Here is a 25702-nt window from a genome sequence, read left to right as displayed (position 1 = left end):
TTGCTGCAGTTGCCACAGGGATGTTATGTGATGATGAGATGAGTGATCTTCGTGGTCTTGAATGTGATGCCCTTTAGGATTAAGTCAATATAGGGCTCTAAACACACTTCAGACAGGATATGGGCTATGGGCCTGCCCCCATGCTGTGGCCTCAACCCTCCCTGGGGTAGCAGTGGATGTAGCCACCTATATGTGCCATCTGCCGAGCTGCTGGATAAATACTACCACCCATGCCCTCGATCACTGATCCCAGTCTTCAGGCAGCCTGGGATCTATCCCAGAGGAGGGAGGTCTCAGCCCCCATCCAACCAAGCAGAGGATTCTCTGTGTAGAGACCTCTGCTGGTATGACCCCAGCAGAGCTGTGATGGGATGGCTGGAGTGAGCTCCCCCTTTCTCCCCCCCCACAAAGTCCTGTGCAGGAGTGCTACCAATGGAGGGACCCCAGAGCAACAGCCATCAGTGCCAACAATCCAGCTTCACTCCAGTGGTGGGTTTATTTCAGTGGTGGATGAAATTATCTTTATCCGTACCAATAGGAACAACCTCTTATCATGACTGTGTACAGCCCCTAGCACAATGGAGCATGGAGGTGCTATTGTCATGTGAAACACACACAGAGACATATTCAGAAAGTTGCTTGTATGGGAAAAGGCAAAATGTGTTTTAAAAAAAATAAGACCAGGAACCCAGTTTTCAAATTTGTATATGTATGTCCAGGCCCCCAGTTCCATATTTTGGCACCCGGATTTGCACTTAAGCCCCTAAAATGGCTATTTGGGCACTTAAGTGCCTATCTGAATGCCCAAACATGGAACTGGCTGCCCTAACCTCAGTGCCTAAGTTTGAAAATTGGGCCTAATGTGCCAACTCAGAGGTTCTATTGGCTAGAACCATCCAACTTAACTTGGAAGTTTTCTGATCCACCAAACAAGCAGCATGTTCATATGAGAGGCAAGTGCTCTGTGTAAGTACAAAAGTACAGACACTGCCTGCCTGATTTGGGCAAGAGCACCCAAGTCATTTCATAGCCTAAAATCAATGGCTCCTAAATCACTTAGATCAGTGGTTCCCAAACTTTTTTTTTCGCGGACCACTTGAAAATTGCTGAGGGTCTCGGCGGACCACTTAATGATCTTTCCAAATGTTGTTTGTACCGTTAGCTAACTGTAAACGCTTTGGATAAAAGTGCTATATAAAAAAACCTTAATAATAATTAATGTATTTTTGTTCTACAAATAAAAGCACACAACTCATATTTTTATATCAGTAGTCTTAACTTTCTAATGCGATGGCAGCCCCCGAGCTGGGCTGGGAAGGAGGGGGGGTCTCTCCTCCGCAACAGCAGCCCCCGAGCTGGGCTGGGAAGGAGGGGGGTCTCTCCCCTGCAACAGCAGCCCCCGAGCTGGGCTGGGAAGGAGGGGGGTCTCTCCCCCGCCACAGCAGCCACAGAGCTGAGGCTGGGATGGAGGGCTGTCTCTCCCCGGCAGCTACAGCCCTGGAGCTGGGGAAAGTCACCTCTTTCTCTGGCCGCCGCAGCCCTGCATGTCCCAAATTGCCCCCACCCCCTCTTCTCACCCCACTTCCCCCTTCCACCTACCCCCTATTCCCCCCAAGGCCACCACCTCACCTTACATGTGCATCTTCTCCTGGGTCCAGGCACCTAATTAGTGGAGCCACGCCTGTGTGGCTCCATTAATTAGGTGGGTGGCCCTTCATTCTCTCGTGTGTGGCCACCCAGGCATGCACCTTAGAGGGAACTATCTGTGGACCACTGGAATGGAGCTCGGGGACCACTGGTGGTCCACGGACCACAGTTTGAGAACCTCTGACTTAGATGCTTTGGAAAATTTTATCTGGCATCCCAGGCATGCTTGGCACAGCCTCTCCCTGACCCTCACAGCCAATGAAATAGATTAGGTTAGACAGATTAGATTAACCCAGGTTCCAAGAAGGGGACTAAAGCAGATGCTACTGGAGCCTATTGCTAATTCTGGCCTCAGCTATAACACACTCATTCCCGTGATATCTAACCTCTGTGTTCCAGCTTCCTTTCCACCCAAATCAGGCACCGTGTGTAGATGCTGTCAAACACTCCCACCATGTCCCTGTCTTTCCAGTCCTGGCTCTAGGAGGCATCTCAGTCTCCATCACTGGATTAGAATAATTCTCAGGCTAGTGTATTGGAAGCTGGCATCTTCAACTGGTCATTTAGAGGTTGTCTACACTGCAGTTAAACATCTAGGGCTGGCATGTGTCAGCTGATTTGGGCTCGCTGGGTTAGGGCTACAGGGCTGTTTAATTGCGGTGTAGATGTTTGGGCTCGGGCTGGAGCCTGGCCTCTGAGACCCTGCCCAAGCCTGCACGTCTACACCGCACTTGAACAGCCCCATAGCCCAGGTCTCACAAGCCCAAGTCAGCTGACCCAGGTCAGCCATGGGTGTTACACTGCAGTGTAGACATACTCTTAGCTATTTGTATTATTGATGTTTTTTATTAATTATTTGCAGTGTAGTAGCACCCAGAGGGCCCCAACCAAGACCAGGCACCTTGCTCTAGGTGCTCTGCAAAGATATAGGGCTTGTCTACACAGTATGGCAAAGCATGGCAGAAGGGTGTGATTTGTAACGTGCACTAATGTGCTGCTCTCTAGATGCCCAGTGTAGATCCTGCAGACACGTTCTAAAAGGTACCTAGTTTGCATTAACTCCAGGCTCCTCAGCCATCACCTCTCTTTGGTTGAGACCAGCATCTCTCTTCCTTTTTGACTACACTGTTTCCAGGCAGCACAGTTCTCTGACTATACTATGAATTCCCCAGCAAAAGACAGACTGCCTATGCAGGCCGGCTTTGCTTCTCCCCTCAGAGATGGAACCTGGTGAAATTGCCCATAGTTAAGCTACCACGCAGTTCTTTCTAAGCAAGCACATTTATTCTTAAGATAAAAGCATTACAGAGAAAATCTATTAAAACAATAAAAGAACTGATACAAGTGCTAACAAGCTTACCAGAGATCACCCCAGCTCCATCAAGGGCTCTGGCTGGTGAACAGTCCTTCAGACCCCACTCAATGGGTTTTTCTGTGGTCACAAGTTCATAGCAGCTTTTGCTCAGAACAAGCCCCCTCAGGAGTAAGTCAGTTACTCCATTAGGTAGTTTGTCTTTGATCTGTCCTCATGTAACAGCAGACCAAAGGTCCCTCTCTCAGGGTGAAACTTCCAAGGCTGCGTCCGTAGGTAGGAGTTTTCAACCCCTCCTCCCAAGTACAGTACTTCCTGGCAATTCCACTTCCTTTAATGTGCACTAGGTACCTTTTAGAGCACGCCAGCAGGATCTACATGGGGCAGTTAGAGCAAAACACCATACAGCACTTTACAAAATACACCCTTCTAGGGTGCTTTTGCCAGCACTGTGTAGACAAGCCCGTAGTAAGAGACGGCCCCTGGCCAGAAGTGTTTACAATCTAAAGACATTCTCCCTTGGGTCTGTGAGGATCGAAACTATGTAAAAGATGATCAAGTTTCATAACTCATCGCTACTGCTGCCATGATTTAGCGCCTTTTGAAATTGGTTTACAAAAGGGACAGTGCAAGCTTCCAAGTTCTCAATTGCTATGCCTTGCAGTCTCATGTTTGATGATACTCCTTTCTCATTCACTTCACATAACTATGTTCTTGCCATTTTTTCCCCTTTTGGACAGAGTTCTCAGCATTCAGGCTGTTCCCAGCAGCCCCTGCAGTGTTTATGTCACCACGAGACGTGTCACTCATACAGGAAACAGTCAGGCTTGGAAATTTGGGAGCTAGATGACTTGCATCTTAGGAGGAACAGACAGTGAGCAGACAATAAAGCTTATATAGAGAAATGAAATCTCCTTGCCTTCAGCAAGGCTTAATGTGGAGAAAATCAGGAATTACAGATCACTTTAAAAGGTGCCTGTGACATGATGCATGGTTTTGTCTCCTAACTGTTTGAAAAGAGGTGTCATCCAAGTTTTGTAATGCCAAAGCTTTTTACAATGAGTACTTTGCCTTTTCTGGATGACTGGTATTGAGTCTAGTCCAGTGGAAGTTGGTATTTCATTAGAGGAAAAAACTAGACTATTTAGATTATTAGATCTTCGAGGCAGGGACAGTCTCTTTACTAGGTACAGTCAGTAGCACAATGAGGCTGCAATCTCAGTGTGGGATGCTAGGTGCTACATTAATTCAAGTAAATAATAAAGATCATCATAATAATGAAAAAATGTGGTCAAGGTCCTGTGACAATGTCTTTTCTGTCCAATATGAATTGGATGTGCGGGATTTATTATACTCAGAAAGTTTTGATAGATGACAACCTGGAAAAAGGGGCCATACCTGTTTGTGTGATAAGACAGTCAAAAATCTAGTGAGATTTTTGGTCACCTCCCCTTGGATCAAATGCCTTTGGTGAAGGGGAGAGAAGCCCCTTTTTAAATACACATCATTATTGTAAAGAGTGTGACAGAGACAGGAACCAAAAATGAGGAAGTTAGCTTTTGCCTAAGTATGGAGGAAAGAAATGTTTGAGCTTATCTGGTCAATATTAGAGGCTTTAGTCCTGAGTCCTGGCTACAGATGATGCCCCTAGTTTATATCTGTATATTTAGCAGGGACGTGAACATAGGGCACATAGGAGAACTACTGATTTAGGGTAAAATTCGCCTCTCTGTAAAGACAGTGCAAGTTCACCACTTACATCCTGTTTTGAAGACTTACATAGTGCATACACTTCTCTATAGTGGTGCATCTCACACTGAGGGTATGTTTAAGCACTACTTAATAAGGAGTAAGGAGGGAGGCAGATTGGGTATTTTTAAGGATATATATAATGTTGCAATTTTTAACCGTTGTTTTAAATAGGAGGGTCTAGTTCACCACTTCTTCTCCAATTTTACACCAGTGCCACTCCATTGATTTCAATGGAATCACACTGACATAAAGCTGAAATAAAACAGCGATGAATCGAGCTCAAATTCTCAATTCATTTAGGCTTCCTGATTATTTCAGAATTATCTGTTTGCAAATTTCAAGGCCAAACTCTATTCCTACCCAGCCACCTTTTCAGAAACCTGTTGTTTAATGCAGGGGTTTTTAACCTGTGGTCTGCGGATCCCTGGGGGTTTGCAGACTATGTCTAAGATTTCCAAAGGGGTCTGCACCTCCATTTGAAAATTTTTAGGGGTTCACAAAGGAAACAAGGCTGAAAACTGCTGGTTTAATGTGTATATCTCCAGGTTTGAAATGTTACATCTCCTGCACTCATCTTCTGCAAATCTGATGGGGCCGGAGCCAAAGTTCACTGAAGTCAATGGAAAGGCTTCTGTTGTTTTCAGTGAGCTTTGGATCAGGCCCACACTTGGATAACAGGATCAAACCACATTGTTTGGCTGTTTTCCCCTAGTTTGCAAACCCCACTTGTGTTACCAGTTATTTCTTCAATCACAGCTCCACACACTGAATACACTCCAACGATGGCCGTTCTCTGCTCTGATAGGCAGCCTTTGAAGGTTAACTCACCTGGGCCATGTCTTACATCAATAATTACTTCCAAAATGCTGGCACAACAGAATAGTATTTAAAGCCTGGATGATGCATTGCTACTCTGCTGCACAGAGTGAAGTGACCAGCCATTCCTTATGTTTCTTGTCTTTACCAGCCCCCTATTCCTGTGCTCTGCAACTGGTAAGGGATTGCTGGAGGGGAACACTGACCTGCCTCTCATCTTCCTTTCACTTTTTCATCCCCTGACTCTGCTGCTCACTACCTTGCCACTGTAAGTGGTGAGGTGAAGGCTGAGTCATAGACACACCACCTGGCTGCTGTCAGCATCAATCTCGCTTATAAGAATCCTAGAAGAAAGAAATAGAAAAGACTTGTTAGGTCTTCTCATCTATCTTCATGCCAGGATGGGATTGATCCCTGCAGTAAACTCTCTAGCGCTTTGCTCAGCATAGTTTAAATCTCCCAAGCAATGGGGCTTCCACTGTTTCCCTTGGGAATCCATTCCACAGCCTAAAAAAATCTCACTGTCAGGAAGTTTTCCCTGATATTATTTAGCCTAAACTTTCCTTTCCTTTCCTTTCCTTTCCTTTCCTTTCCTTTCCTTTCCTTTCCTTTCCTTTCTTCCTTAGTACCACCCCATAGACATGCACCTACAACTCAAGTCAATAGGGCTAAATGCAGGTGCAGGGGGCTGCCCATCAGATGCTCATTGAAGGATTGGGGTCTACATCGCAATTTTTATGTTTATACCGCTTCCAAAAGTGGGCTAGGTGCTGTACAGAAGAGATAAAAAAAAACATGTTTCCATGCCCCGAAGAGCTTATACGCTGCATTTTGAACAAGATGCAGTGACAAGGAATGGGAAGGGAGGGGGAGGGTTATGAGAGAGAATTTACGGAGTTACTAAGTGAAGGTCTTTGTCATGCTTTTAATTTAGTTTTATATTGTTTAGCTTCTCCTCTCTGGTGATCTCTTTTTGGAAGATTAACAGTGTGTTAATTCAATATTTATTAAATAAATGAATAACAAGTTATGGATTAATCAATCACGGTACATCATGTGATGAGGTGCGAACTAAGGGGGTTAAAATCAGGGGTCATCTATTGAATAAGACCCTTAAGGCAGATTGAAGAGGGAGCTCTCTCTCTCCTGTGATCTGTGAACGCTTAGAGGTATGTTTGTCTCTCGACTAGTATTACATGCATGCAACAAGAGGTGGCTACTATGCTCATTGTGTCTTTTTCAGCTTTTCACTGGAACCTGTATTTTTTCTATTAGTTTAAAGCTTCCATCCATTTTTCTCCCTGATAAGCCATGATTTTTCGAAAACAATTGGCAGTGATCCAATAGGTTTGTTAGCTAATTCCTGGATAGCCGGGCGAGGAGTGGGGAGTGCCTGTCATCTGGACCATCTGATTATGTTCAATATGCCTCTGCTAGGATTGGCTTAACGTGACTCTGTGCCTCAGTTTCCCCTGTGTCCGTTCCATCAAGTACACCTATTCCATATGTTGTAATTAATATTCCCCCTTTGATGGGCTGTTTACTGGAACATAAAAAAATGAACAGTCCAACTCAACTCCATACAAATCTTCCAGCCCTCTTCTCCCAGGTGATCTGTTCCTTCCAAATGGCCTTTCGCGGTCCTTTACAGCCCACTCAAAACAGGCTTCCTGCCTGACCTTTCCTGAACACCTTTCCAAGCTGAGGCTTATGCCCCTGCTCCCTACCTGGCTGGTGCAGAAAGCCCCCTCCTGGCTCTTTCCCCTGGCTCAGAGTCTCCTTTCTCTGTCTCGACTGGCTTCCTCTTCCATGTCTCTGGGGCGCTGTTAGGTGTTGCAACCTTTGGCCAGAGCCTTGAAGCGGGGCACAGGGACATGTACATGTGGCCCAGAAGAATGTTACCGTGCACTTACCCATCCCTTATTAATAGGGATTGGAAGTTATTTTTACCAATATTGGCATCTGTTCTGACAGTCTTTCAGAGAAGCTTGCCTATAGAGCAGAGGTCTGCTCGTCCCTAATTTTAAAGACCAGCCCGAACCCGACTAGACCACAGCTTCCCTGAACCCGATCTGAGCCCAACTGTTGGGTCGTTTTCATACCCGACGGACCCTGACACTTGTAGGACACAGGACAACATTCTGCAGTTGTGAAAAGGCAAGATTGCAGAATTTGGGCCACAGTTAGGGTCCTCTTTCCCAATTCAATGCTCCAACATCTGCATTTATAAACCATTGGAGGGGAACCAGGTTAGCCCTATATTTGTCTTGTTCAATTTGCTTATTTAAACAACCACCCCTTTTCTAATGCATCTGTTGGACTAGCTCTGCAATGCTTATATGATTGAATAACTGTTTTTCTAACTGGGGTGGGGAGAGTTTTCTACGAAAATGGTCCAAGTTAATGCAACTGCATTTATAGAAAACCTCACAGTGATTTCAAATAGATGAGTAACCATAGTTCAGTGGTTCGAGCATTGGCCTGTTAAACCCAGGGTTGTGAGTTCAATCCTTGAGGGGGCCACTTAGAGGGATCTGGGGCAAGATCAGTACTTGGTTCTGCTAGTGAAGGCAGGGGGCTGGACTCGATGACCTTTCAGGGTCCATTCCAGTTCTATGAGATAGGCATATCTCCATAAAAGTCTGAGCTCACTTTCAGAATAAGACAAAAACCCTAACTACTAAATTACATAGCACAATAGCTGGTTTTGAGCTAAAGGAATTTTCAGGCATAGAGATAAAGTAGGACTCACCTATTACCGTCAGAATAAACTAGATATATATTTGGCTGCAGTGTGGTTGGCATTGTGTATATGTGTGTGCTAGAAAACCCATGACAGAAACTGGAAATTGGCGATCTTTCTTCCAATCCCTCTGCAATGTCCTGGAGAACCTACTTCTCAGGATCATCAGAAAGCAGTCCTGGGATATGGCTTTGGGGTCAAGACACAACCAGTGTATTTATTCATATTCTTCCCCCCTCCCCTCCGATTTAATCAAACTCCTACACACAATTCCCAGGCGGATTATTTCTGCTATGCACAGGGATATGTTGCTGCAGGGGGATGCAGTGCATGAATGGCTGGTTTTAGCCAGAATTCAGGCATACATAATAACTCTTTTTGTAGTGTGTATCTGCTTCCATCTGGGAGTCCTCTACACCTGTGTTCATGTGCCAACCAGAATTTGTCCTCTTGAGTCTCACAAAGTTATTACAAAAAAAAAAATCTAATCTGCGGGGGTGACAGATGGCTGTATGTGGACCTCTGATGTACTATTTTCTGTTACATTGCTGAACTTTACCTAACTTTTATGTGAATAAACGTTCTGCTTATTATCATTAACCATACAGCACCATAGTTGTGCATGGTACTTGATAGATAAAAGCCTTGGCCCTGTCCCAGAGAGAGTGCTCTGGAAAAAAACAGTTCACCAGAGTGTGGGGTGCTGAGAAACCTGTCTATACATAACCCAGGACAGATGTTTATTGTGTGGAACAGAAGCAGTAGTACCTTTATATCAGAGCCTTGCAACCTGATGGAACCTAACGGGACCCAACAAGAAGTGTCCAGTTAGGGTCAGATATGAAAACGACTCAACTCACTCGACTCAACTCAGACAGGGTCAGTCATGGGGCCCTGGGTGCAATGGCAGGGCTGGGATTGTTCCCATGGGCTGGTGGCAGCAGTGCCACCAAGTGAGAGAGCACTGAGCTCACACCAGCTGTTTCCCACCTTGAGACACACACATGATGTGGCCAGATGGGATCCTACTTCAGGCATTCCTTGCCCATATCCCATCTTGCGCTCTGGGTAGGGAGTACTTCATGGTGCTGTGCAAAAGGTGCCCTCACTGCAGCACTTCAGGAAATCCAAGAAGATGATTGGGGGGCTCTGCATGTGGGTACTGACCCTGGGCCGGGGCTCCCACCCATCCTCTGCCCACACCCAGGGTCGGGTGGAAGGTGGCAGTGAATGGGAGGAGGAGGATGGCTGTCCCGTGCCCGCACAATAATGGAGCTGTCCTGACACCTGACTGCCCCAGCTACGCACTGGAATTCCAGGGGGCTGTGGCCCTGCTGGGGTGGCTGCGGGATGGGGAGAGGGTGTGGGCAGGTTTGTGACTGGCAGAAGCATATAGGTCTGTTTGCAATACCACATGGGGCTCCACAGGGATAGCTCAGTTGTTTGAGCATTGGCCTGCTAAACCCAGGGTTTGCAGGGGCCACTTAGGGAGCTAGGGCAAAAATCAGTACTTGGTCCCGGTAGTGAAGGCAGGGGGCTGGACTCAATGACCTTTCAGGGTCCCTTCCAGTTCTATGAGATAGGTATATCTCCATATATATAATTTTTTTTCTTCTCTAAGCCAGAGGTTGCCACAGGGATCATGGCCCAGATCCTGGCCTCTATTAAGGCAGCTTTGTACCACTCTAGTGGCACTAAAGCACTGAAACTGGTTTAGCTGGGCACTGAAGTTTCTTTTTGCATATGAGAATTCCCCAGGAAGCACAGAGCTGCTAGAGCAGCTCCTTCACTTGCCCCCAGTTGCCAGTTTAGGAGGCATGGCCAGGGATCCCTTACAATCCCGTGGGGCTGTGGGCATCCAATGTAAATTTATGCCAGGGATCAGGCCAATGCCAGGCCACCCCTAGGCTCAGAGGACCAAAGAAGTGACTTAAAGCCACATTTACACACTCTCCCCTTACTCCTGAGCTGTGCCTGTGAGAGCTGAGCCATTCTGAGCGCTTTTCACCTGCAGCAGAGGATCTGGGGCAGCCTCGGTAGCTGAACTGTTCTTTTTCCCAGGTGAACCATTTTGGATCAATTATTAACAACGAGTGTCTATGTAAAGAAATACTATCTACATTCCTTCAGGGCCTGTCTGCTCTTCAGCTGTATTTCATGCCCTCTGGTTATTTCATTTGGCACGAGCTTTAACAATTTTGTAGTATCTGTTCTCTTTATTCCCATCCAGGTTTTGTGTACATCGATATACATTATAGACATTGATGAAGGAACATCAAAGGGTCTGATCCTGCTCTGATTAAAGGCAATGACAAAACTCTCATTGGTTTAATAGAATGTGGGATGAGTTTGTTTAGCTTTTCTGAATAGTTACTGTCTCTGTGATGATACATCATTCCACCTGTCTTCTAATATACCTTCTCACTGTAAGTCCAGCCTTCTCCAATTGAAGTCAATGGAGGTCCTAAAGGTTAGGCCTATGTTATGCCCACTGCCCCCATCAGGACTGCAGCGCCAGGCACTGCTCCTTTCTGTACCTTTAACTCCCCAAACACCACCTACAGCGGGAGGGATCTCTTTAAGGGGCTCTGGCCTTTTGTCTTTTAAGTACAGCAAATGAATGTGGTAGAGAGCAGTTGCAGTAGCTAACATTTGTTTCTAAATACAATAATGTGTGTAATTGCAATGATAATAACTCGTATGTTTTGCATATATGTGGAAATATTTTCATTTCAAATTAGATCTGTAATAGAAATTACGTTTAAAAACAGTGGGCCTGATTCTGACCTCACACACTGGCTTTAAGCCAGTACCACCCCAATTATTCCAGCTCTGCCCTGCAGATAGTAAAATGCGAATCATGAGGCCGTTTGTACTGTTTAATGAAAACCTATGCCTTTCCTACTGTGCAAAGCCACATGTACCTGCTGGGTTTACATAGTGGTGTGAATTGGAAATGACTCTATTAAGCCAACAGTGTCAGAAACCTGTGTGAATGAGATCAGAACTAGGTGCATAGGATTTGTCAGGAATGAGGGCAGTTAATTTAATAGCCCAACTGTTTCTGGTACCTTTATTAAGCAAAAATAATCAGAGCCATTGTCTTTTATACTCGGTGAATGGCACATTAACAGATTTGACTCAGCAGTCAGCAAGAAATGTGAACACTTTAAGATGGGGACTAAATGTATCATTTTACTAGCTGCTGAATATATTGAGTTCCAGATAGTTAATTCTAGTAGCAAGAAGGATCTAGGGCTGGGATGGGGGTGAGGGGCAAATGAAACGCTAGGAAGACTGGTGGGTAAATATTGTCCAAAACATTTATCTATTGCAGTAAAGGAAAAAAAAGCAAACAAACCACTGGCATATGCAGAGTCTGCCACCTTTACTCACAATAAGTAGTATCTTACTCCACGAATTGTCTCATTGGCTGCAAAGGGACTACTCCCAGAATAAACTACTACTCAATTTACCTGTGGCAGACTCTGACAGGATCACAGTGGTAGTTACATGCAAAAGATGTATTAAATCATTCAGGCCACATCCCATAAAGTGCAGGATTTAACCCCCTTGGGTTAAATATATCAGACCTTAAACTGATACTATGCTGATCTTAGAACAATTTGGTTTGGAAGGAACCTCTAGTGGGTAATTTAGCCCATCTCTGTGCATCATAGAAGAATAATGAAATTATTCATAAAAAATCCCTGGCAGAAGGATGTCTAATCTAACTATTGACATGTCTGTCACCCGTCATGTATGTTTCTTTGATTGCTTAACTGTCCTTTATAAAAATTTTGCTAACAGTTCACCTAGTTTTTTCCCTGCTGCAGCTGTCAGCCTGTTCCTACTTGTTCTGTCCTTGTTGACTTGTGGGAATAATTGATCCTTGTCAGAGAAAATTATCCTAGCATTGTATAAGGGACTAAGTGAGGCCACATTTGGAATATCGTTCACAGTCCCGGTCACCTTATTACAAAAAGGATATAATGCAAATAGAGAGGACAGCCCAAATGATACAGGAACTTAATTATTCAGGAAGGGTTAGAAAAGCTACTGTGTAACTGCAGTCTTTGGAAAACAGGAGATTAAAGGGACATCTTAGTGAGGTATACAAAACTCTGAAGGGAATACAGAGGATTCATATAGACAAGGGGATCTGAGCTAGTGACAAATACCAAAACAAAAGAGAAATTAACTGAAGCTTACGAAGGGCTGATCAGCAAAGCAATTTAAGCAGAATTTATTTAGTTAATATTTGGATAAAACTACTTGAACAGCAATGGGAGCAACTATCAGAAATAGACTTCACCAGGCTTTAGACAAGTATGTGGAGTTAAAATAATATTGTGGAATACAACTATTAACTCAAAGGAGGAGAAAGGAACCTAGATGAATGTTGTGATCTCCTTTCTTAAAATGTTTTGCTGCACATTCCTTACTGGTTCCTTTAATTTTGTGGCCCTCTTTAATTATCTGTACAATTTTTCTACTGTTAAACCTATATCCCTGGCAGCTTTACATACTGAGATGTGGAGAAATAAGGGGATACTCTGAGGGCAAGGGCCCCGATACTGATCTCAGATATAGGACTGTAAATCCAGAGTAACTCCAGTGAAGACACTAGGTTTATTCAGGATTCCTACTGGTGTAATTGGGATAAGAATCTGGGCCATAAACATATGCATTCCAGTTTGAAAGGTCTTAATTCCCCCCTCTTTAAATTGCAATAAAACCTCCTAGAAGGACTCTGAGTCCTTTTGGGGGCAATTGTAATAAGTGTACATGCCATCATTTGCACATGATGCCTAAGGGCTATTGACTTCAATGAACTTTGGATCAGGCCCTAAATGACTCGCTTCCTTTGACCTACAAGTTTTACTATTCTTTCAAAACAAAAGAGTCTGCCCTTAACTGTGCTGAAACCAAAGCAAATTGATTTTTTTCAGCACCAAGAAATTGGGACATGCTGAAATCTAGCCCTTAGGAAATCTATGTAAGAATAAAACAACCCCCTTACTTTCTCTTCCAGCTGCGGGATGGGTGCCCAACAGACTCACATTAGATGCGTGGATAGCATCATAACTTATGGCCCAGAGGCAAGAACCCCATAGACTTTTAATGATGCAAGAGCTCCCATGACAACACTGTCATTCAGTCAGAAAAGCAAAAGGAAATAATGGCAATTTGTAGAAAGGGGGATGACCCAGGTGATAGGCATTGGGCCAGTTTAGGCATCTTCTCTGATGCCTTTCTGCACTGAAATCATAATTTTTGAAATTATTACCGTATTTACCATAAAACCGTCTTTGTGTCATTTGTTTCTTCACTGGGCACTTCTGTCACCTCTTAGACCCTTAAGGAAATTGATATGGGGGTAGCTACATCAGTATAGTTACACTGGGGCAAACCCTTCATGTAAATGTATTGTTGCTGAATTAAACTCAGTGAACTCCACATTGCATTGACCCAGTGGTTCTCAACCAGATGTATGCGTACCCCTGGGGATACACAGCGGTCTTCCAGGGGGCACATCAACTCATTTGGATATTTGCTGAGTTTTACAACAGGCTACATAAAAAGCACTAGCAAAGTCAGTACAAACTAAAATTTCCTACAATGACTTGTTTATACTGCGCTATATACTATACACGGAAATGTAAGTACAATATTTATATTCCAATTGATTTATTTGATAATTATATGGTAAAAATGAGAAAGTAAGCGATTGTTTTGTAACAATGTGCTGACACAGTTTTGTATTTTTATGTCTGATTTTGTAAGCAAGTCATTTTTAAGTGAGGTGAGACTTGGGGGTACGCAAGAGAAATCAGACTCCTGAAAGGGGTAAAGTAGTCTGGAAAGGTTGAGAACCACTGCCCCTGTACAGTGCCTCCAACAGCTGTTCGCTCCAATGTAATTACTATCGTGAATTTCCTTTAAAGTGAACAGGTCTTTAGTCTCATCTTTTGGCCGGGAGCATTGTCTTGGTGGATCCATGAATATTGTCTTTTTTATAGCAACTCTTTATAAAACCAAGTGGTTTGTTTTTCAAGTTTGACAAACGAATGACTTAATATCTTTTGTTCTGTGAATATAATTATGTGTTTAATTGGAATTTTTAAAAAATGGGAATATATTTGAAAATTTCGATAATTCAAATTATGGGCAAGATCCTCAGCTGATGTAAATTGACATACCTCGGTTGAAGTCAGTGCTGATTGACATTAGTTGGGGTTCTGATCCTTCATCTCTCAAAGGAAATATATAAATAATGTTACACCTGGTTCTGATCCCCCATCATTGTAAGCCATTGACCGGAGTTACTCCTGATTTAAACCAGTGTAAATAAGGACAGAGTCAAGGCTAGTGTTTGAGGTTTATATATTTTTTTGTTTTCCCGCTGGGCAAAATCACATATACATATTGGGCCTGTTTCTGATCTCACATGGTGTAAAAAAAGAAGTAACTCTGGAAGACAAAAGCTGTGTGAGAACAGAACCAGATGCACAGAAGTTATGGGGAATGAGAGTAGTTAATGTAATAGGTCAACCGTTTCTAGCAGCTCTATTAAGTAGAAAATAATCAGTACCATTGTCTTTGATATTTTGTGACTGGAAAATAGTGTTATATCTCCTATGGATGTCAACAGTTTTGACTCGGCATTCAGCAGGCAGTTTGAACACTTGTCATAGCAAACATCATATTTCATTAGCTGCTGAAGATATTGCGTTCCAGGTACTTAATTCTGGTAGTGCGGAGGATCGTGGGCTGTGATGTGGGGGAGAATGGCAAACAAAACACTAGAAAGATCTGGGGGAAACATTTATAGAAAGCTCTAAAACCCTGGTCAATAGCCGCGAAGGAAAGAAAAGTAAAGAGATCACTGGGATGCATAAAGGTATTGAATATAGGATCGTAGTTTTCGTTAATGACGGGAAAGCCCCGTGAAATGACCCAGTTCCTATCCAAGCAAACACGGGGTTTAGTCTAAGGGGAGCCTGACTTAAGCACTAGAGAGTGTAACTGATTTCAGTCTTCAAATCTGAACTCAGCAGCCCCACTCGCTGCCTCTTCTCGGCGGGGAGAGAAATCACAGCGTAGCAAACACTGAGCGCAAGTCACCTTGGCCGGGACGTTATGGGCTCGGCAAGCAGGTGTGAGCATCGCGCAGCGGGCAGGCTCCGTGTGTAAGGAGGTGGCTTCCCGTCCCCGCTCGGAGTCAGCGCGCCGCTGTGGATCGTCGCCCGCTGCTCCTTGGGCAGGGAGGATGGAGTGACCGGCTTGAAACGCCGCTCCCCGTCCCTTCTTGGGGACCGCACCGGAGCGAGTAAACCCCCCCCCCCCCCGGTGCAGACCAGCTGGGGGGCTCGTGGCGATGCTGGCTGCCTGCTGACCGGGCCCGGAGGCGGCGGCGGGGGGCCCTTGTTCCCGGCCCGGCTGAGCTGAGCACTTGGGGGAAAGTTACCCCACCTGTTCGCCTGCGTCCTGGGAGCTGCTCCGCCGCCCCGCTCGCTCGTGAGTTACCGCTGGCGCCTGGCACTGCCCGCTGCGGGAGGGGGGGATCCCCGAGGGCTGAGGGTGCTGGGGGGGGGGATGGGCAATAGTGACCCCCTCTGCCTGCCCGGGGGGGAGAGGCTCGCTCAGTGCGCACCATGCTGGTGCTCTAGCTGCCAGGCTGGGTGGCTCCGTCCAGCGGGAGAGCCCGGGGCTGGCTGGCAGGTGCCCCGCAGAGAGGCTGAGGCTGACCCGGGCGCCCCGCTAGAGGGGGACTGGGGGGGCGGCAGCCGCTTTGCCCCAGGCCGGGGGCTGATCCGCTTCTCTGCCCTCCCCGCAGGGAGGCTTCGCCACTGAGTCACCATTCCCTCGCCCAGCAAGGAGGGGCTGGTCGCGCTCGCTGCCCGGCTCTGGCAGAGGAGGAAGCGGCTGCTGGCCGCGGCCGGGCTGGCCCTCGCCATGGGACTCGTGCTGCTCATCGCCGTCCCGCTGCTGCTGCAGGCGGCCCCGGAGAGCGCGGCGCACTACGAGATGATGGGCACCTGCCGCATGATCTGCGACCCCTATAGCAGCGCCAGCGCCAGCGCCAGCGCCCGGGCCGGCGGCCCCAGCAGCACGGCCGCCGTGGAGGCGCTGCAGGACCTGAGCGCCAACCCCCCGCCGCCCTTCCTCCCGGGACCCAAGGGGGAGCCCGGCCGGCCGGGCAAGCCGGGGCCCCGGGGCCCTCCAGGGGAGCCGGGGCCCCCCGGTCCCAGAGGGCCGCCCGGAGAGCGGGGAGACTCGGGCAAGCCGGGGCTGCCGGGGCTGGCGGTGGCCGGGGCTGGCGCCCCCGGGGCGGCAGGGGGAGGTGTCGGCCCCGGGGCGGGCGCCGCGGGGGAGGTGAGCGGGGCGCTGAGCGCGGCCTTCAGCGGCCCCCGGATCGCCTTCTACGTGGGGCTGAAGAGCCCCCACGAGGGCTACGAGGTGCTCAAGTTCGACGACGTGGTGACCAACCTGGGCAACCACTACGAGCCGGCCACGGGCAAGTTCAGCTGCCAGGTGCGGGGCATCTACTTCTTCACCTACCACATCCTCATGCGCGGCGGGGACGGCACCAGCATGTGGGCGGATCTCTGCAAGAACGGCCAGGTGGGTCCTGGGGGCTGGCCGGGATCCCCCCTCCACCATCCCGGGCCGGGATCCCCCCTTCCACCGCCCCGGGACCTCCCTCGGGATCCCCCCTTCCACCGCCTTGGCCCCTCCTTCTGGCTGGGACCCTCAGCATTTACCGGGACCCTCAGCCCTGAGCTGGAACCCTCATGCCCCCCACCTAATGTTCTGGACCCTCATTCCCCAGTGTCCAGCACCCTCTGAGCCCAGGACACTGACACCCCATGTTCCTGGCACCCTCACCTCTCCCCCACCCCATCCCCTACCCTCCAATACCCAGGACTCTCAGCCCTGTGCCTTGGACCTTCTGCCTTCGGCTGGGACCCTCCCCCCCCAGGCTCCTCACCTCCCCCATGCTCCTCACCCCATGTGCTTGGGACACCAGCACCCTTGTATCCCCAGGATCCTCAGCCCTGCACTCGGGCCTTCCTCCGCTGTGCCTGGGCCCTTCACTCCGTGTGCCTGGGCCCTCCTCCCCTGTGCCCGGGCCCTTCACTCCGTGTGCCTGGGCCCTCCTCCCCTGTGCCCGGGCCCTTCACTCCGTGTGCCTGGGCCCTCCTCCCCTGTGCCCGGGCCCTTCACTCCGTGTGCCTAGGAACTTCACTCCTGGTGCTGGGATTCTACCCTCACCCCATTCCCGGGGCACTCACCCTGTGCCCGTGACAACGGCATCTTCACACCTCCTATTCCCAGGACTCTGACCCTACCGTGCCTGAGGCACTGGCACATCTCTGTGCCTGGGACTCTCACCACCTGAGCCCTGGACTCTCACCCCGCATGCCTGGGACACTGGCACAGTCATATCCTGCATCTGGGAACCTCAGTCTGTTCCAGGGTCCGTCACTCCCCTGTGGCTGGGACACCAGCACCCTCATCTCCCCATTCCTGGGATCCTCATCCCCCTGTTCTGGGACCCTCACCCCCTGAGCTCGGGACACCAGCACCCTCACCCACTGGGCCTGGATCCTCCCCCTCCCCCATGCCTGGGTCCCTGTGGCACGTAGGAACATTCTTGTGCCCTAGCACCTTACTCCGAGGATACCCACGTTGCCCTCCTGAGCATGATAAGTACTGAGAGTTGGATACCCTCTCCTGTGCCACTTTTTCGAGGGCAGCCAGCCTCCCTGTGCCCAGGACCCTGCTCCCATCCTCCCAGTGCAGGACACCCTGCCCCCATCCTGTGCCCTGTGCTCACGACACCCTCCTAAGGGGATGGCATCACCATATAGGCAGAAAACTGTGAGACTGCCATCCTGTCCCTGCCACCCTGTGCCCCGGTATGTCTGTCCCCTCCTGTGTGCTTGGGAACCTCTGCTCAGTGCATGTTGGCAGATTGCCCCATCACACTATCTCGTGGCCCTCCTGGCTCTAGGACTCCCTCTTTCCTGGATCCTTCCCTCTTGTGTGTGTGACTCTTTTCCCTGCCCTGGGTCCCTCCCTCTTTGCCTGGAACCCCACAGGCTCCAGGATAGTCTCAGAGAGCCTTCCACACTGGCTTCTGGGGAGAATCTGGGGTACAGGGGACCCACCTTTTTATTACCCCCTCCCTTCCTTAAATGTAGTGATTTTCCACTTCTGAGAACAGACTTTTCTCTGTCAGTCTGGGCAGGGCTGCCCCTTCCCATGCTCCAGGATCCTCCAGGTGACAAGTCAATGCCTTACTGGGGACAGTTACTGTACATTTTAGAAACTCCGCTACCTGGAACAAGGGGGAATGAGATTGAGATGTGCAGGAAACTTTTCCTAGCTGCACGCTGTCTAATGAATGGCCTGTCTGGCAGGCAGGCTGTGCTAAGGGGAACTCTCAGTGTGCCTGCCGTGAGGGAGGGGGTTAAGATCTGGGTGTGAATGTGCAGAAGTGAGTGAAAGGAAAGTGTGTGCATGTCTGTGGCGGGGGGGGGGGAGGGTCTGGGAAGTGGAAGAGGAGGAGGAAATAAATATGTGTCAAGGAGAAGGGCCTGGGGGATGGGAGGGAGGATGAAGAGGGACAGCGTAGTTGGGGGTTAAAGGGGGTGAAGGAGGGAAGGGAGAAGATGGGGTTTTAAATGAGGAGAAGAGAAAGGGGGAAGAGGGTAAGAGAGTGGGAGGGTTATAGAGGGGGAGGAGGAAAAAAGGTGACGGAGGCTGATGGTGGGTTAAAGAAGTGAAGGGAGAGAAGGAGGTAGGTTAGAGAGAAATAGGTAAAAAGAGGTAAGGAGACTGTTGGAGGTTAGGGAGGGAAAGGGGAAAAGAGGGGAAGGAGTTAGCTGGGGTTAAAAAGTGCGAGTGAGAGGGGGAAGGAGAGAGGCAGGTTTGGAGGATTTGGGGGCAGGGGTACGATGTGGGGGGCTAGTGGAGGCAGCGTCTGAGCCCTCCTTCCCCCGGTTGGCTGGTTTTCAGGTGCGGGCCAGCGCCATTGCGCAGGACGCCGATCAGAACTACGACTATGCCAGCAACAGCGTGGTGCTGCACCTGGACTCGGGGGACGAGGTGTACGTCAAGCTGGATGGAGGCAAAGCACACGGAGGCAACAACAATAAGTACAGCACTTTCTCTGGCTTTCTTTTATACCCCGATTAAAAGTGTGGCCGATTGCATTGTACCCACCTCCCCGCCACTGTCTCTACGGGTCAGTTTCACGTAATTCTCAATTTGTACATTTGATTGGTGGAAACAAAACAAGCAAGCCCCCACCCCAACCCTTGGTGTATCTCTGTCCTTGTGTTTGTTACACCATGAGATCAGCTGCTTGAAACTGACCAGCACCTTAGTTCCATGAGTGTATAAAAGATTCCAGGGTAAAACTGTCACTCACACTAAGTTAGAGCTGCTCAGTCTTGATACATTTTGCTTTATTATTATCATCATCTTGATTGACTGATTGATCTGAAGAGTGGGACTGAATTATTACATGCATTGGTTCTTCTTATGCTGTTTGTTTGTTTGTATGGGGTCAAGTGTAACTTTCTTCTTTCCTTTTCCATGCAATACTCGTGTGAATGATGATGTAATGAACGTCAAGTCTCTGTTCCTGTCTAACCACCACCAACAAAAAAATCATATTAAATTATGTTTTTAGACAATGGTTTCTCGCTGTGTGTCTGTTCCAAGGCTGAAAAGGGCGGTAGATGGTGCGGGCGGTTGTGGGCACTTTAACTTTTCAGGTCTGCAGCAGAATTAAAAGTTAGTAAGGGAGCCCCTACTCCAGCCTCAGTTATTGTCAATGGAGGGGGCGAGGGGAGTCTCATCTTTTATGTGGTTTTAAAAGGAGAAGGTACACACTGTCATCCACATTTTAAAGGGATTGAAATCCGTTCACAATAGATTTTCCTTGGTTTATGGGCCTAATCCAAAACCCATTGACGTCAGTATGGTTTGGACCAGACTCTGTATCAATGATTGCATGAAATTGTATATTTATAGTATGATTGACCTATGTAATAAAGCATTAAAGGAAGAACTGTGTTTATATTAGAAAGAGATACTAGGTGGGGGAGGTAATACCTTTTATTGGACCAACTTCTGTTGGTGAGAGAGATGAGCTTTCGAACCACACAGAGCTCTTCTTCAGGTCTAGGAAAGGTATTCCCAGCGTCACGGCAAAATGCAAGTGGAACAGATTGTTTAGCACAATTAGTCAGCCCATATTGTAAGGCAGTGACCTTTCCAGACTACTGAAACCCTTTCAGGAGTCTGATTTGTCTTGTGTCCCCCCCCCGCCCCCAAATTTCACCCCTGGGCCCCAGCAAGCCTAATACTGGCCCTGGTGACCCCATTCAAATGAACTTGCCCCCAGTTTGAGAACTGCTGCTATAGAATGCAGAACAGTATAGACAAGTCATTGTCTGTATGAAAATTTAGTTTGTACTGACTTCACTAGTGCTTTGTATGTAGCCTGTTGTAAAACTAGGCAAATATCTAGATGTGTTGATGTACCCCCTGGAAGACCTCTGTGTACCCCCAAGGTCCACGTACCTCTGCATGAGAGAACCACCGTTGTAAGGGATCATTCAAGGTAAAGTGGCCCATACAATACACAATATGTGTATGTTTGTTTGTCTATTTACACACACATACACACAACATTTCAGGCATACATTGAAATAAGGTGGATCCAAACCCCACTGAAGTCAATGGCAGTCTTTCTACTGACTTCCCTGGGCTGTAGATCAGGCCCATAATCCATGTAAAAATCTATAGTGAGCTCTTTTTTGCTTCTCCTTCTCTCCCTGTTACATCTGAGTGACTGTACTTTCTCTAATGAAAACTAAACACACCTATAGAATCTCACGCACAATCCTGGCCTTTCTTGTGGGTGTGAATCATGACAGATGCTCACTTGGTGTAAATTGGGGTTGTTCTCTTGAAGCCAAGGGAGGTAGGTTGATTTGCAGCAGCTGAGTTTCTGGCCCTCTCTCTTTCTTTTATTGACTCACATTCCATTGTGTCAGGGCCTGATTCTCCCCTTACTTTATGATGATTTTAAACAGCAGAGTTCCCTCGACTTCCATGGATTTACTCCCAATTTACACGAAAGCGAGAGAAGAATCAGTCTCGGAGGCTCCCATTGGCCAGCTGAGCTCAATTTCATCCCAGCTCTAACTCCACTGAAGCTAATGGAATCACTGCTAGTATGAATTTGTTCCCACAACAGTTTGAGGTTGCACAAAGATGACCAGGATCTTAAAGGCTATTCTGCCCCCGGTTTGGTCTGCAGTATATATTGCCTCTTTACTGACTGGGGAAGAAGGGGCGAATTCAGCCCTGGTGTGAGAGGGAGTGTCCCTCCCCGCATCGCACCCCAAAACACCCCTCCTGCTGAGGAGGGGGAAGAGTTCATAACTAGGTACATGTGTTATATTCTTAGCAATCTCTAATGCCTTGTCGCTTGTATCATCTAGAATATGATTTAAACCAATGTCTGAGACCCAAATGAAGTATAATTGTTATGGATCCTCAATCCCCACTGGATCCTTAATCCTTTTTGACTATTCTTCCCTTCCCTCTGATGTGATGGAGCTTAGACACAAAGCCCTCGGTTTAAATTTCAAAAATTAAAATTGACATTCAGCAGCATTACCAGGAGCCAAGAGGAATTCTAAGGAGGTGCCTGGGCTCTGCTTTATCCTTTGCATTAAGAAGCAATTTGTACTTCTAACAAAGACCCAACTGTTCCCCCTTGGCTAAAGGGCAATGAAGATGCCTTGCAAGGGAATTGCTGTTCACCATACTTAAACAAATTTGAATCTTAGATTCTAAAATCTGTATTCCCTGGTGGAGCTTGCTCCTTGCAATTCAAATGCAGAGCTGGCGGTGAGTGCCTGCCAAGGTGTCAGCAACTAAGAGGATGATGGATTGATGAGGCAATAGGAAGACACAGGCTCGCAGTGGCACGCTGCCCCGACAGTGATCTATGTATCTGCACATTATCAATGTCAGGAGAAGGCTTGAACCACCCTCGCCAGACGTCTGATTTTCCACTTATCTCCCATGTACTAATTATCAGGCTGGATTACTCCCTGGGATGGCAACGAAAATGCTTATTGCCATGCCAGTGACAGTTTACACAATCGATACAATGAATGTCTCCCTCTGTTTCCTCTCGGACGTTTTATTTTCCTCTCTTCGTGGCAAAGCCCTCTGCGATTGCTTTTGGAAGGACTTGCATGGCAATCGCTTGACATCTGCTGTAGTGGCAATTGTGCACAGGGTTCTAGTCTGTTCAGGTTCTGAGACTGTGACCATCTCTGCGGTGTCCAAGCCCCGGGCTTTCTGCCTCCTAAGTAACTGCACTGAGACCAGGAAAGTAATCTAGAGTTGAAAAAGTTAGCATGGTGCTTGCTTACAGATAGTACCACTGCTTAAATAACCACAGGAATGGCAGAGCCAGGCAAGCTTCCTGTTGCTTCTGATTTGTGTGGCTTGCAGCAAGAACAGAGCTGCCAGTTCCAGGGGAGAAGGCAAAGCAGTCAGTTCACAACCTTTGTGGTCCTGTAACTGGTCTGGCAGGCCCATGAGTTTCCTACTCAGCTCAGAACCTGGGAAACTCCAAGCTGTCACATATGTTCAATACACTTGATCATGCAAGGTGGTACGGTAGGCACCCAAAGCCATGAGTTTGATGAGGAAGAAAGGAAGGATGGGCCAGTGGTTAGAATGCTCAGTGGGGTTCAGTTCCCTGCCCTGCCACAGATTTCCTATGTGGCCTTGGGCAACTCACGTCCTGTCTCTGTGCCTCAGTTCCCCAACTGTAAAAAGGGGATAACAGCCCTTCCCTACTTCACATTACAGATTGTGAGGTGCTATGGGAATGGTGGCCCTATCAGCACCTAAGAGAGGTGGGAGCTGTGGGTGCTCAGCACTTCAGAAAAATCACGCCTCTTTTAGTCAAGTGCCTAACTTCAAACACTCAAGTTCAAAAACTTTGGCCTGTGTCCTGACTCGGGGGGGTGCCCCTCTCCGGATCGGGCCCATGATTAGTGCCTGAGCTGTCTCTGGTCATATTGACTTTGCAGGGAAGGGAGTGGGTAAGATGGTCCTACTTCTCCTTTTGCCTTGAGATATTACGCTGACTAGCTTTACACATGTTTTATCAATCCGATCTCTGCTGAGAAGCCTAGCATTTTTGAATCTCACTTTTAACATTTTACTTGGTGATTTTAATGTTCGTTTGTCCCCTTGTACATAGGAGCGGACCCCAATGCCCAAGATGGGTTTATCTGTGAAGTGCAATAAAAACAAATCAGGGAGGTTGGTTTTGGTGAATATTCATTCTGTGGCTTCCTGTTTATTCCATAGAATAAAGACTTCTCCAAATGTTTAGGCACCCTTTGAAGACCGGGAGAATAGCACGTACGTCTGTTTTTAAGTTTACACTAGAGGTTTTTCATAACTTTTGTAACAGAGGGTGGTGGTTACCTTATTCTGATCAGACTGAACTCTGGGAAAGTTCTGATCCGGATCTAGACCTTGTGTGTCAAGATTGTCTCTGTCTCTTCTCATTAGCTGGAATGCTTGAGCCTGTTAGGATAAAAGATTGACTTGAATCTTCAGCCCAAACTTGAACCAAACCAGACCCAACCCTCTGAGATTCAAAACAGTTTGGTTACTTTATTTTGTTTTGTTTTTGGTGCGCTTTTGCATTACCTAGCTGGAGCTGGTACTGGAAATGTAAATAACAGAATAGGGCAAACTAAATTAGGAATTTCCCATCCAGCTGATGCACAGGAATTCACATGAGAGAGCCTGTTCTTAGGAGATTTCACACCTGATGACAAAAAGAGGCTCATCTAATAACACAGTTGAATAAACCTGCCAACTTTAGCATGTTTCTGCAAACCTCGCCTCTGAAGGTCACTCCCAGTCCTCAGTTAATAACGTGAAATATGTAGCTATCCAGCAGAGCATTTGTGGGGTGGGTATTTCAGGATTTTGTTGCACAGTTTTGGAGGAATTTATAACATGGGGGTCTCTTTTCTCAGTGAGGCATGGGGATCTACGCAAATACCCCTCACTTACATTTCAAACTCTTTGGGACTTTGAAATTGCAGTTTGTGCTGTAGCACGATCTGCAACTAAGTCCAGGAACAAAATGTCATCAAAATTAGTTCAGGAACTCAGTCAATAGTAGACCAGCCCAGAAATGCTACCTGGATGGTTCCCGTCTCTTTGTTAGTATGGAAGGGTTCAGGTTCTAAGGAACGGGGAAGGACAACGTGTCTAACACACAAAGTGGAACCATTCGTCTTTGGACTCCAACGTACCTCTCTGTTCTTACGGATATGCCAATTTAGGGCCAGATTCTCAGTTGGTGCAACTGTGGCCATGTAGAGAAGCTATAAAGAGGGCAGTAGTGGTCCCTAGGGAGTATCCCCAGTGTAAGGGGGTTCCTCGGCTGGTGCAGAAGCTCTTTTCCATCTTCTCTTGCAGCCCTTGGCACAGAGGGTCTCCTGAGGGCAGGGACCTTTTGGGTGAGTGAAGGGGGGGGCGGGGCTGCAGCACACATTGGTTTGGCTATTCTTGACTTACCAAGGCCCCTAAGGGAGGTGCAAACATACATTAGAATCACCTTTGCTCCCCTCTGCTCCTGCGTCAAGTGCAGGAATGGAGACACTGAGAGGCGGGGTGCAGATTTTTAAAGGTATTTATTTCAGTGGAAGTTAAGCACCTAAATTCCTTTAAAAATTTGGCCTTGAGTTTTTGAGGGCCAAATCCTGAGAGTTACTGAGCTGCAAATCCCATTGTAGTTCATGGCTCAGTGCCTCTCAAGAGCTGGGTCTTACTGATTACAACCAAACTGAAACACACAAAACGAGTGCAGTCTGAACCTGTACGAATAGGGGGTTCTGTACTGTGAATGATGGCAACATTTGTTTGCCAAGAAGAGGACTATAAATGTTTGGTTTCCAGTGCTTCTTTGGGCTCCTCCAATTGAAGTGAACAATTATCCTGCACTGCACAGCTTTATGTTCTAATACAACGGGAGCAGTTTTCCTTTAGAAAGCTGTGATAATGTCTCTCTCATTAAGTTTGGTCTGTCCCACTTCATTTTATGGAATGATTCAGGTTAGAAACGGAAAAGAGCTATGCGCTCACCCTATCCGTATCCCTGCTAGTGCATGATTATTTCTGACAGTCCATTTTTAGTACAGTGATCTGTGGACATTTGCTTGTGATCCACAGAGACTGATCATTTGCATGGTCCCAGCTCTCCTTTTTGTTTGCAGCTGCTGAATCACGTTAAAAGAAGCTAAAAACAGATTAAATGTTTTATTAATGTTGCTCCACGTAATCAATTGCTAGTT

At 47.4% G+C, this 25702-nt stretch overlaps 1 protein-coding gene across 1 annotated transcript; it reads left to right on the top strand.

Annotated features, from left to right (window-relative positions):
• The first annotated feature begins 15746 nt into the window (after positions 1-15746).
• Positions 15747-19946, top strand: C1QL2 (complement C1q like 2). The gene is made up of 3 exons (XM_054044381.1): positions 15747-15791; positions 16111-16898; positions 19299-19946. Exons 2-3 carry the CDS (start codon positions 16230-16232, stop codon positions 19476-19478), a joined length of 849 nt encoding a protein of 282 aa, XP_053900356.1. The 5' UTR covers positions 15747-15791; positions 16111-16229; the 3' UTR covers positions 19479-19946.
• Positions 19947-25702: the final 5756 nt, after the last annotated feature.

Source organism: Malaclemys terrapin, chromosome 11, assembly GCF_027887155.1.
Source record: "Malaclemys terrapin pileata isolate rMalTer1 chromosome 11, rMalTer1.hap1, whole genome shotgun sequence".
NCBI classification, from domain to species: Eukaryota; Metazoa; Chordata; order Testudines; family Emydidae; genus Malaclemys; species Malaclemys terrapin.
Note: the sequence above shows the minus strand (reverse complement) of the source record. Positions and strands in the feature narration are given on the sequence as shown.

What these genes read in the sequence shown, in the direction of transcription:
- C1QL2 (XM_054044381.1), top strand. Translation starts at nt 16,230, where the DNA reads ATGGGACTCGTGCTGCTCATCGCCGTCCCGCTGCTGCTGCAGGCGGCC. An exon ending in ATCTCTGCAAGAACGGCCAG is followed by an intron (nt 16,899 to 19,298) that starts GTGGGTCCTGGG and finishes GCTGGTTTTCAG; the next exon opens with GTGCGGGCCAGCGCCATTGC.